Raw genomic sequence first — 12710 nt, 5'->3', positions numbered from 1 at the left:
GAAGGCACTAATGTCGGCCTGTTTATGTGTGTTAGTATATTCCGGAGTAAGGTCCGATGCCAGGCAGTGCCCGTTGTAGGTTTATATGTTTCCGGACTTCGGTCCGATGCTGGGGAAAGCCCGAGGAATGTTTGTATGCTTGATGTCTTCGTGATTATTGCATGTACTTGTGTTATATGTTTCCGGACTTCGGTACGATGTCGGGGAAAGCACGAGGAATGTTTGTATGCTTGATATCTTCGTGATTCTTGCATGTGCTTGTTTTATATGTTTCCGGACTTCGGTCTGATGTCGGGCAAAGCCCGAGAAATGTTTGTATGCTTTCGGATTTCGATCCGATGTCGGGCGGGGCCCGAGGTATGTTTATATGTTTATGTTATTTGATTATATTTATGTGTATTTGTTGATATGTATACCGAGCTTTGCTCGATGTCGGACATTGTTCGATGTCGGGTCGGGCCCGATGTAGCGAGCAAGGACCATGTTATATTATTATGAGATTATGTTATTACATATATAGTATGTGGTAGTTTTGGGGAGACTCGCTAAGCTTCGTCCTTACAATTTTCAGTTTTGGTTTCAGGTACTTCCGGTAGCAAGAGGAAGAGCTCGGGATGACTGCAGTGCACACACCATTTTGTTTAGTCTGGGATGTTTTTACTCTGATATATTTGACAGATGATTATGATGTTTTGAGGTACAATGACTTATGATTTTATGTGATGATTTGATAACTATGTTTTATTAATAATCAAAAATGAAAATTTTGGTCTTGATTTTTGAAAAACATTAGGACCATTTGTGAATTTTTGTCTTTTTTATATTATCAATCATAAAAGAACTATTATGCCCAACAAGTTTTATTTAAAAGAGTTTCACGTCAAGATGGAAGGAAACGACCAAGTTGCATCAATAACCATTTTTGAATAGCAAAAAAATTTAAAAAAACGATATCCATAACATTTGACTCTACTGGGAGCTCCACATATCTGATGCAAGAAAACCAAATGTATCAAATGTGAATGATATAAACGTTTATTGATTATCTATGCATTCTTTCTCATGTTTAGTTACTTTGTATGAAACAACTTTTAAAGCAGTTTGTCACATAATGAAACCCCTACTCCTCAAGCCTACGGGATGGGAAACCCGTGTTAGATCCATACATTTGTGTCTCTCTCCTGCCCATCCAAAATCCAAGATGTCAGCCAGCCTGAGTGTTGTTCTTCCTTCCAATGGGATAGTCAGGAAGCTTACCAGTGCTTATTTCTTAGTGGAAACCCTATCACCCCTAAATAAGACATAAAGAACATCTCTAACCATATTATGTTGGTACTTGAAAGGTTGGAGCTTTCTATAATGTACAACATGCTCCCTAAAAGACTTCAAACATGCCTTGTAACAAACCATACATATCCCATCACTGAAAAATAGTAGAAATTATGAGGCAATACATAAGGATAATGTGATACTCCACTAGATACATATGTTAGGATGAACCATCAATAGGGATAACCAAAAGAAAATAAATGAGCATGTAGTAGTCGTTGACACTCAAAAATTGACTTTTGTCTAACAATCATGTCAAAGTATGCTCCCAAAATCCTAGGCAATTTTACTAAAAATAGCACTCATCAATACATGTTGGGCTTTTGAAAAGGAGGGGGTGTTTTGTTAGTAAAGCCGCCAAATTCGAAGCTTAAAATCATATCATGAAGACAATTCAATGCATAAACATAATCAAAATACATACCATATAGGTCACTATCCCATAAGATGTGATCGTGTAACACCCAAGATTATGCCCTAAAGGCCACAAAAGCATATGAGGAAACCTCCACCACTAAGGCTATGTTTGGCATACTAGCTGATAGCTGAAAAGCTAGCTGTTAAATGACAAGCTAGTTGATTAAAAATGTTGTTTGGTAAAACTTGTTGAAAAGCTAGTTGAAAAATATAAAATGACATAATAGGAGATTTAAAAAGAATGTGTTTCTATAATTAACTAAGGGGTATATTTGGAAAATTTTAAAAAGCTCCTAAAAAGCTAGTTTAAGGCTATGTTTGGCGGACTAGCTGAAAAGCTAGCTGTTAGTTGAAAAGCTAGCTGATGGCTGAAAAGCTAGCTGTTAAATAAAAAGCTAGCTGATAGCTGAAAAGCTAGCTGATAAAAAATAACGTTTGGTAAAACTAGCTGAAAAGCTAGCTGAAATATATAAAATTACATAAAATGACATGTAAGAATATGTGTTTCTATAATTAATTAAGGGGTGTATTTGAAAAATTTTAAAAAAAAAAAAACTCCTAAAAAGCTAGTCTAAGTAGCTTTTCAAAAAGCTAGCTTATAAGCTAGCTTATCAGCTACTTTTTGGCTTACCAAACACGACAACATAAAAAAGCTCGAAAAATATGTAGAGCGCCAAACATAGCCTAAGTAGCTTTTTAAAAAGCTAGCTTATAAGTTAGCCGATAAGCTACTTTTTGGCTTGCCAAATATGACAACTTAAAAACCTCGAAAAATAAGGTAGCTTATTAACTAGCAATGGCGCGTCAAACACATCCTAAGTACAACCAAGACCACCAAAACTAATGGGTAAAGAAATAAGTCTTCGTTAATGTACTTTGTCATTTCTTTATCGATACCTTTCATGACAACCTTGGAAACAAATAAGTCTCCCATTAATGCTCACTACATTAGGTCGTATGGCATTGTAGACTTTTATGACTGACTTAAGGGGAGCAAACACAATAAACTCTACCAAATTCAATGCATCTCATTATCGAGTTTTAACAGTTATTTGTATATGAAATTATCCATTATTCACTAGAATTTGATTTTGTTTATACTAATTTTCATTTACTTATAAATATAAGTGCTACATTAATGTTTTTATGAGAAAAAAAAAAAATCAGAGCCATTTCATGAGATTAAAATTAGAGGGTTCATATGGTATATTTAAGTGATTAATTGAGGTTTTAGTTTTATTGAGATTTTATTTTTTAGTATGATAGCACGTTGTATTCACGGTTCTTGTTCTCCGAGTACAAAATCCTCCCTAATAAATAAAGATCTTTTTGCCACATGTCACATTGTCATTTATTTTGCCAAATGTAATTTTGTGGTTATTTTAAATTAACTTTTATTCCACATGTCAGTTTATGAGTTTTTATTTTATTAAATTCTAAATAATATTTAAATGCAATAATAAATGCATATCAATTTCATTAATGAACTTTCTTTCTAATTTCAAATTTATTAAATTAAAGATTCATTAATTTTCTTTATTTATTTATCTAAATTATTTGTTTAAATTTACAAGAGAAAAAAAACATTTTAATTTTTATAATTCAATATTTTATCACTTTTCTTATAAATCCATACTTCTCAAATGTTTAGAATTTTGTATTTATTTTTTCTTTTAAATTAACCCATGTAATACATAGGTCTCACACCTAGTAAATGAATAAATAAATAAATCTTCTCCTCTCTTGTAGAATAGCACTATACTTTGGTTTTTAACCCTATTCTTGTACTAACATGTTTACCCACTTATTTTCCATAAGTAAGCATAAAACTCATCAAATAGTATATTTTAGATACCAAATCGTAATGTTACATATGCATTTTCATCCATTTTCCATTGTGTCTCATAATTATAAGAAAAAAAAAATTGGATGTCATATAAAGGACTTGGAAAGCTCCTAATATTACTATTTAAGCTAATTGCAAACACAACAATCAATTTTCAATCTACTAATTTAGTGATTATATATTTATTAAAACGTGTAGCTATATTTATAAGTTGGAAAGTAAAGTGATTAATATATCACTTAACAATAAGGAGCACAAAGCCGATCGTATGTGTGACAAACACTTTGAAGATGGTGATGTTTTTCTTCATGAAATATCCAATGCAATTGAAAGTTCTAAAAATATTAGCCTAAAATCTTATAAGGTCCAACCCGAATCTCTGAAGTAATGTAAAATACTCATTATATGTATCAATATTTCGTATGTAATCGAAAGTTAAAAGATTATTTCAATATTCATTTCATTCGTATACATGCTATTAAAAGAGAATGACACCTCATTAAACCCATGGACAATTTGAGATTAGCTAAAATACATGCACTATTATATAAGAATTAAGAAACATGATATGAGATACTACTACAACTGCTACAAAATGGTAAATATGCCCAAAAATATACATATATTACACGAATACCCCTCATTAAACCAACCAATCCACTCCCCTTCTCCTATCTTCCTCATAACAAATGGGTTTTTAAACCCCATGTAGACATACTACAAACATACCCTAGAAAAACAAGAGCAAAAAAAAAGTAAAAGAAAAAAAGTTACAAGTAAGAATCGTTTCAATTGTTCAAGAATATCCATTGGGCGTTTTGGGTAATTTTTTCTTAAAGTTAGAGATGCTGCATTGAGGACATATGTACTCTAATCCATCTGTCTTCGCATAATCCTGCAAAAGCGTATAAAGAAAAACAATGTAACATTGATTCCATAATTCACACTAATTTACACTTTTGGTCCCTGGGTTTGTTCAAAACTTTCCGTTTTTGTCCCAAATGGTTTCCTCTTGCTACTGAAAATACTACTTTTTAACGATATCATGGACCAAAATTGATAATAGGCACCAAAATTGCAAGAGAAAATATTTTAGAGCAAAACTGCAATTAGTGAATAAACTCAAGGACCAAAAATGTAATTTACTCGATAAAAAGAAACCATACCTTAAATGCACCAAGACCCTGCCTTCTATCACAACCAAAATGGGCCCACTCACCGCATATCCCACAGTTAACCCAATCCCCAGCTGCACTACTGTTTAAGAGTTTTAAAAAAAAAAAAAAAAGACTTTTAATATTAGCAGACTTATATATATAAGAGTCTAATTGGTTGGATGGAATGGAATAAACAAAGGTAATGGAATGACTCATTACATTCCATCGTCATGGAATTGAATGACTTTTCACATGACTCTTTTTTAAGTCTTTATATAATATGTAAATACAATAATTAGTTTTAAGTTTTAACTCAAATGAACTTATTTACAAAGATAAATTATTGAACATAATAAAAGCTCAAAAATATACTTTCTAGTTAGAGAATGAAAATACTATTTAAAATCATGAAAAAAATCAGTATGTTATAAAAGAAAAGTCTTGGCTAAGGAATGAAGATTAACAAAATGCAAGGAATTGCATATTCTTTCAAGAATAGTTGATTCCATTCCATTCCATCAGTCGAAACAAACAGCTTTTTTCTTGTTATTCCAATGGAATGAACAATTCCATTCCATCATAAACAAGAAAGTAACAAGAAATTTTAATGACCTGTGGCACAACAAGCAGCACTCCCCATCCACATCATCATGTGCCAATTCATATTCCAAAAGATACGTTTCATAATGTCTCTTAAGTGTATTTCCAACACCCTATCAACAAAACAAACCACATAAATAAATGGGACCCACAAAATCACTGACAAAAACCAAGTTTGAGAAGAAAAGGGTATTACCGTCATTCTATTGGTAACTGTGTGGTTTCGCATCTTTGAAAAAACCTGCCCTTTCCAATTGATTCCATTGCCAACATGAAAGCCACCTCTTGAAACCACCTAAACAAGGGCAAAAAGGTAAATTTATCTTCTTCAACATTTACATCATCTCAAAACTATAGATACACTTCGAAAACTCACCTCTCTATATAAATTATAAAGATCCAAACGCTTTGCATTGAGTATTGCATCAGGAAACTCAGCAAGTCCACCTTGAGGAATAAGACGATTATGCCCTCGAAGTATCAAGAACTGCATCACATCCTTCAAAAACTCCTCCTACAAGAATACAAAAAAAACCATTAAACAAGGGAATGTATTTTACCTTTTTTACCCTTAATAACACAATGCATTGTCATGTTTTTACCTCAGAACAAACATGAATTGGACTTCTATCACAACCATGTTTCTTTAATGGAAGGGGGTTTAATGAAATTAACTGTTTTGCTTGATAAGAGCTAGATAATGACTTCCGATGAGTCACAGGGGCTGATCCTGCACTATTGTGTTTGTTGGAGGGTGCTAATGAAACATTTGTCTTCACTTGTCCTCCAAACTCATGTCCATTAACCTCTGAAATCCCAGCAAAAGGTAACATTTTTTGGTGGCGAATGTGTGGAATTGGCCTCAATGCAGCCACTTTTGGTTTCTGTCTGATTACATTCCCGTTTACTGATTCCATTCCTTTGATCCCCGGAATCAGACCATTATTATTAACACGAACACCGGGACCCATTTCTTGATTTGTGAAGGATCTTTTTCTACTTGGAAGCGGGTGTTTCATCCATGTAGGAATTGGAGGGGTGATTATGTTCAAATGGGAATTGTTTTCTTGATTTTTACTAAAAAAAAGTAATCGGTTTGCATCATCTTTTTCAAATGAAGCAACTGCTAACCCTTGAACACTTGCAACACCAAGTGCAACAAAACTTCTGTATGAAACATCTGGTGCTAATTGCCTCAAAACCTAAAGAAATAAATAAATAAACAATCTGTTTTAGTGTCAAACAAGAAAAGAAAAGAAAGGGGTGAATATGTAAATATAGTAAAAACCTGTGAAGCCCATAAAGGGACTTTCATTGAAACTTCAAATACTGTGGCCCCACAAGCTATTGAAGCAGACCCACGAGGCTCAGATAAAGAAACCTTATTTTCTTCAAAGTTTGATATTGCTTGAACTAATTGAGTTTTTTCAATGACTTCACTTTTTATATGATTCTCCAAAAGCTGAAAACAAAAAACAAACATGTAATTTACAGAAATGAGATGAATTATTGTAACTTTTACAAAATGTATTGAAAGTATGTTGCTATTTTGATCATTACCTGATCATCAAAACATGTCTGTGCACTTCCAGACACTAAAAGTGAGATATATGCAGAGCTACAAGTTGAAATGTCACATCTCATTGTGACAACACCTCTTGAAAATGTGCCAGCCTGGAGGGGTGGAGGAAGTGCACTGCATGACATCATCATGTAATTTTTTTACAAAAAATTAAAATTTGAATCCCTATTTTTTAAATTCATAAATCATAATAAAGGGTGTTTTTGTAATTTGATATTACACACCTAACTCGATTGTGAAGTTTACACCCACGCATCTGAAAGATAACTAGCATTAGTAATTTGTTACCCGAGTTAAAAGGGTATTTTTGTAATTTGGTTTAGAGTATACTTACTTCAATACTTAATAGGGCATTAAGTCCATCTTCTAAAGGTTCCAATAAAGAAGCATCCAAATTGGATGTAGATCCACAAACAAGAAGCCTTACATTCACATCATCATCATATATTTTAATTGCAGGAAGGTCCTCAGGGTATTTCTCTTCGTCATCTTCACCCCCTGGTGCTTCAGGAGGGGGGACATTGATCTTTGGTGGATCACCAAGAAGACATGGACCCAATTTGATGTTGACTTTTTCAGATTGACCAACGAGGTTGTTTCTTACACAATATAGTCTGAAAGATGAATGTGCCAGGTGGAATGCATCCCATGTATGGCTAGATGAACTGACATTTGAAAAGGAGAAATAAAAAAAGAGGATATGGAATTAAACAACATGATAGAAAGATTTCATATGTTTAGAATTTATAAATTATAAGTTTTAAGTTTACCTTTGTACGACTGAAAATAGTGCATGACGAAAATGGCAAGCTGCATAACATGAAAAGGAGTGCTTCCAATATATCACATAAGGAATCCCCTGTTGAGATGAATGAATCGTTAACATTTTAGGCAACCAGTTTATAACGAAAATGATGATTTAGTTGTGGGATTTTGTTGATTGCCTTTGAGTGGAGTGTTTCTGCTACTTCTTCACCATCTGGGAATTCTAAATAGACCTGTATTAATGTTGGAAGAGAATGAGATCGCAGAGATGATGAAAGGAAAAATACATTGAAATGCAGATTTTGTATGAAATAAGTTGAATGTTTCAAGTTTTACGTACTGTTGTGGGCAAATACGAACCGAAGAGTCCGGGTAAGTCTTCAGCACCTTCCCATAGAGATCCAACTTCATCGTTTGGAAGCCTTTCTCCTTGAAAATAAACGATGTTTGGTTGTACAGAATCCAGAACCTTACGGAATTCGTCGGTGGTAGGATTGTTTAATGTTTGAACCTGCATTTGGGGATTTGAGTAGAAGAAGAAATTAGCTTAAATCAGTTATGGAATGAAGTAGAGCATGATGTATTGTACCTCTAAACGTCCGGAAGAAGTGATCTCAGGAAAGGGGAAATTGAAGGCAGTGCGATGAGCATCATAATCGTTGTTATTATTTGAATTTCTCCCAGATAAAACTGCCAGCATGCAACAGGTGTGTTTTGCAGTTCCTTGAGCATGAAACATCTTCTAATACATGAACCCTAGCAGAATGATGCGTGCAATAGACCTTCTACACAACAGCAAATCCAATTCATAACTTTAAAATCGATAAATCAACGAAGAAGAGACGAGAAATTCGAAAAACTGACCGACCCAGATGAGAAATTTGAAGAAATCGATGAACCCAGATGGAGATTTGAAGAAAGATCGTCGAATCGTACCCTATTAGAGATGTTCTTGAACTCCAAATCGCGAAAAGGGGCTCCCAAATAGATGAGTAAAGTAAAGAATGGAAACCCTAGTCCTTAAAAAATCAACCCTCACCCACCCAAATTAAAATTTGGAATTAATAGAAAAAGAGAAAAAAAATCGTGTCTAGTAAAGAATCTCTACATCTTTCTATGACTCTATAAAAACCCTCTCTATCCATTCCAGACTCCGTTTTAATCAAAACCAAAAAAATTAAATAAAAAATTCTTACTTTGTTAAATAGGAGCCGCTGTCAGGCTTTGGTGCAGTGACAATTACATTACTCAACTCCCAATCATCAAATCAAATCATCACACCACCTCAAACTCAAAACCAAAAACTTCATAACAAAATTACATAAAATCGATCGCAAGAACTTAAGCAACTGTTTCAAGAAATAGATATAGATAAAAGGAAGAACATGTTTTACATAAGCTTTTGAATTCGATATCGATTAAAACCCCGCTGTTATTGTGAGCTTTATGAACAACGATCCATGAATCAAAACCAATGCGAACTGGGATTTGTATTTTGTAGATAGACGACTCTTCCCAGATTATAGACACCCAGAACTTTTTCTGGCTTGTTGTAAATTTCCATTTGTTAGTTCTATCTTTGGTTGATGATCATGAATGATGCGTATACCCAGAAAGCAGGTTTAAGGGTATTAACAACAGCATCATTGCACCAATCGTTAGTGTCCCGATTGATTATGGAATCATGTTCGTTGCCAGAAGATATGATTACTCTGTTCATGGCCGATGCACTTACTTTCCTAAACTCAACGCCTTCTTTCCTTTCTCAATCGCGATTAGGTTGTGAGAAGTTGGTTTTGATTGTTTGAAATGGATTTCGAACACTGAAACCAAAATTTTCCACCATTGTTGTGCACCTTTATACTAGTAAGGCCGGTTTCGCTTCTTACCTTTTCGTGTGTTCCCATACCTTAGTGATGACTAATTTCGGCTTTTAATACCGGTGCAAATTTGTTGGTTCGTTCCATTTTATTGATAACTTTTATTTTGGGATATTTATACTTTTGAATTGTTTTGATTCCAAAGAAATCATCAAGTTTTTATAAAAGTTAGTGATTTTGGTATTGTCTTAAATTGGACATTTTTATTAGTTTATTATAATTATAATTCACAATTAATTAGATCATTCATATGGTGACATTATTTTCTCTCAAAATTATTTTAAAAAACAATCTAAAATATAATGATTTTTGTGATATTTATTTAAAATATAATGATTTTTGGAATGCATAACGATCTTATATGATATTTATTCAAAATATAGTGACTTTTTGATTAACTGATTATGTTTTAAATTAACTAAGTTTTATTTAAGAAGTTAATAGAAAAAAATTCCAAAACTTTTAGAACAATTTTGGAATTTCAAAAAGAAAATACTTTGTTTTTTATTAAAATCTAACAAAGAGTCAAATAAACAAAGCAAATGAAAATTATATGTGTAATGTTCCAAATTTCAACCCAAAATTTTCATTTAAATTTTAGGTAAAAACTAAATTAACTTAATTCTCAAAAGAGTAATCGACCGTTTGTTTCAAACATCATCTAATTAGAGTTATAAAATCAAGAATGAGGAAGGTCATTAAAACATAATAGAAAATACAATGCAATTATGTTGTGTCATTCCCCTTGCTATAAGAAGTAGTTTAAATATTTAAACTTAAAATTGTAAACACAGCCCTTAATGAGTTTCAGAATATACCACATATCATACCAGATAACGGGCCTAGCCCAACGGTTATGTTTCAATCTTGCAGACCCAACCCAACACACATACATTTGGGTCGATCCCAATTCCAGATAAACGGACCTAACCCAATAAGCTCAGTCTAACAAGCATATAAACCAACATGCAATAGTCACAAAGATAACAAGCATAACATGACACCCAGTATCCTATAATATAGTGAGAAGACTCACATGAATCAAGAGTTGGATCCACTACTCAAAGTCTCAAAAGAGTAATCGACCGTTTGTTTCAAACATCATCTAATTAGAGTTATAAAATCAAGAATGAGGAAGGTCATTAAAACATAATAGAAAATACAATGCAATCATGTTGTGTCATTCCCCTTGCTATAAGAAGTAGTTTAAATATTTAAACTTAAAATTGTAAACACAACCCTTAGTGACTTTCAAAATATACCACATATCATACCAGATAACGGGCCTAGCCCAACAGTTATGTTTCAATCTTGCAGACCCAACCCAACACACATACATTTGGGCCGATCCCAATTCCAGATAAACAGACCTAACCCAATAAGCTCAGTCTAACAAGCATATAAACCAACATGCAATAGTCACAAAGATAACAAGCATAACATGACACCCATTATCCTATAATATAATGAGAAGACTCACATGAATCAAGAGTTGGATCCACTACTCAAAGTCTCAAAAAATCAACTACACGAACTACCTAAACCAACATAGACTCAAACCTCAGTCTATAACTCAAAACATCCACGTTTGACCAAAAGACAAATTTGTCAAAAATTCAACGGTCAAATGCCTATACGCTGCGACCAAAAACCTTGTCTATGCAGCGACCAAAAACTATGTTTACGCTGAAGACACTACCCAACAAAATAGATGTGATTGCAACGTGTAACCGTGGTGCGGACCATCCTTGTATGTGTCGCGTTTCCTCTAGTAGAAAACCAACTCCATTAAGTGCTTAATCCTTACAGATCAAACCTTAACTTTTCATATCTGAATCATTCTGATAACTCGATGGATAAAGTTTCCAACTTTTTCCGTCGTAACAGCTTAATAATTTAAAATCTCAAACCTTAAGTTCAAGTGTAACGACCCAAATTTCTATCATCTAATTAACTAGGGGATTATCAGAGTTTTCTAACAAGTGTGAAATTCTATTAAAATTTAAACACTCAAGGTTACCTTCGGGTTTACAATAAAATCTTACATATAAATTAAAGTAGTAAGGAATATACAAACAAATAAAATTACTTCTAATATAACTCCTTGTGCTCTTATCTTCTTCTCTTGTACCACAACTATTTCGTGAACTTATAAAACATGAAACATCTCTACAACATCTGACAACAATGTTTGGTGAGTTATATTATTTTTATTTTCATGTTCATCTACTCTTCCCATATTTCATACTATAATCTTTCTTCTTTTATTCTATCTCATGCTCTACATTTAAACTCTTCTTCTCAAGGCATAGACTGACAATCTTTCTTGTCTCATTAAATCTATCTATTTTCTTCCATTTCTTCTCATACCTTAGCATTCTATTCTCTCATTCTCGTATATCACACACTGTTATTCTTATCAATCATATATCTATTCTATCTTTCTTAGCCTCTTCTCAGGCTCATCTTATACTCTTCATATACTCTATCTCTACCTCTACTCTAATTCTTCTCTACTTTCCTCTTAATCTTTATATCTTCCTCCATACTTTATCTCGCATCACCTTTCCTCTACTCTTATATATGATCTATGATTGATTTTTTCGTGTTCTACTTACTTCATCTCATACTTCTTATATTGATCCCTCACAGATCTTTTAAAAAAATCTTCTCTTGAATCCCTCACTGATTCTAATACACATCTAGTACTTAATTCATTAAGTACTTAATATATGTCTATGTCTAGACATACTTGCATACACACATAGGATTATAAAGGATATAACCTTATTATTTTCTCATATACATCTCTTAGGTATTTAACAAATACATGTGCGATCTCTAACCATACATAAGATCATATTACATATAATTCTATTATTTTCTCATTGACTCTTATGGGTATTACTCATAATAACCATATCATTTCCTTGTAGATATAAATATACTTTGGTTATACATACATACTTAGGTACATGGTTTTACATGTATAATCACAAACACTTAGTCTTATATATGATTATAATCTATATAATCATATCTTTTCTTCATCTATATCATGCTCAGATACATGGCTCTTTTCATACATATATATATATATATATATATATATATACATAAAAATTTTGGATTAG

The 12710-nt window shown here is 32.8% G+C and overlaps 1 protein-coding gene across 2 annotated transcripts; it reads right to left on the bottom strand.

Annotated features, from left to right (window-relative positions):
* Positions 1-4114: 4114 nt before the first annotated feature.
* LOC111906896 (AT-rich interactive domain-containing protein 4) lies at positions 4115-9615 on the bottom strand. 2 transcript variants are annotated; one of them, XM_023902684.3, is made up of 15 exons: positions 8561-9615; positions 8286-8481; positions 8037-8207; positions 7876-7929; positions 7702-7790; positions 7266-7596; positions 7156-7187; positions 6910-7045; positions 6638-6811; positions 5952-6551; positions 5726-5863; positions 5546-5644; positions 5362-5462; positions 4759-4849; positions 4115-4487 (listed from the first exon to the last, which is right to left on the bottom strand). In XM_023902684.3, exons 2-15 carry the CDS (start codon positions 8433-8435, stop codon positions 4389-4391), a joined length of 2265 nt encoding a protein of 754 aa, XP_023758452.1. In that variant the 5' UTR covers positions 8436-8481; positions 8561-9615; the 3' UTR covers positions 4115-4388. The 2 variants fall into 2 exon arrangements, with proteins under 2 accessions (XP_023758452.1, XP_023758453.1); XM_023902685.3 differs by having other exon boundaries at positions 8565-9614.
* Between the last annotated feature and the right edge of the window lie 3095 nt (positions 9616-12710).

This window comes from Lactuca sativa, chromosome 4 (genome assembly GCF_002870075.4).
Source record: "Lactuca sativa cultivar Salinas chromosome 4, Lsat_Salinas_v11, whole genome shotgun sequence".
Taxonomy (NCBI): domain Eukaryota; kingdom Viridiplantae; phylum Streptophyta; class Magnoliopsida; order Asterales; family Asteraceae; genus Lactuca; species Lactuca sativa.
This window is presented reverse-complemented; position numbering and strand designations above follow the sequence as displayed.

Excerpts from the sequence above, each read along its gene's own strand:
- LOC111906896 (XM_023902684.3), bottom strand. The coding sequence starts at position 8,435 with ATGTTTCATGCTCAAGGAACTGCAAAACACACCTGTTGCATGCTGGCA. Across the intron at positions 7,791-7,875 it reads CAGAAACACTCCACTCAAAG|GGGATTCCTTATGTGATATA; the intron begins GCAATCAACAAA and ends TCATCTCAACAG. Across the intron at positions 7,046-7,155 it reads AAACTTCACAATCGAGTTAG|TGCACTTCCTCCACCCCTCC; the intron begins GTGTGTAATATC and ends GATGTCATGCAG.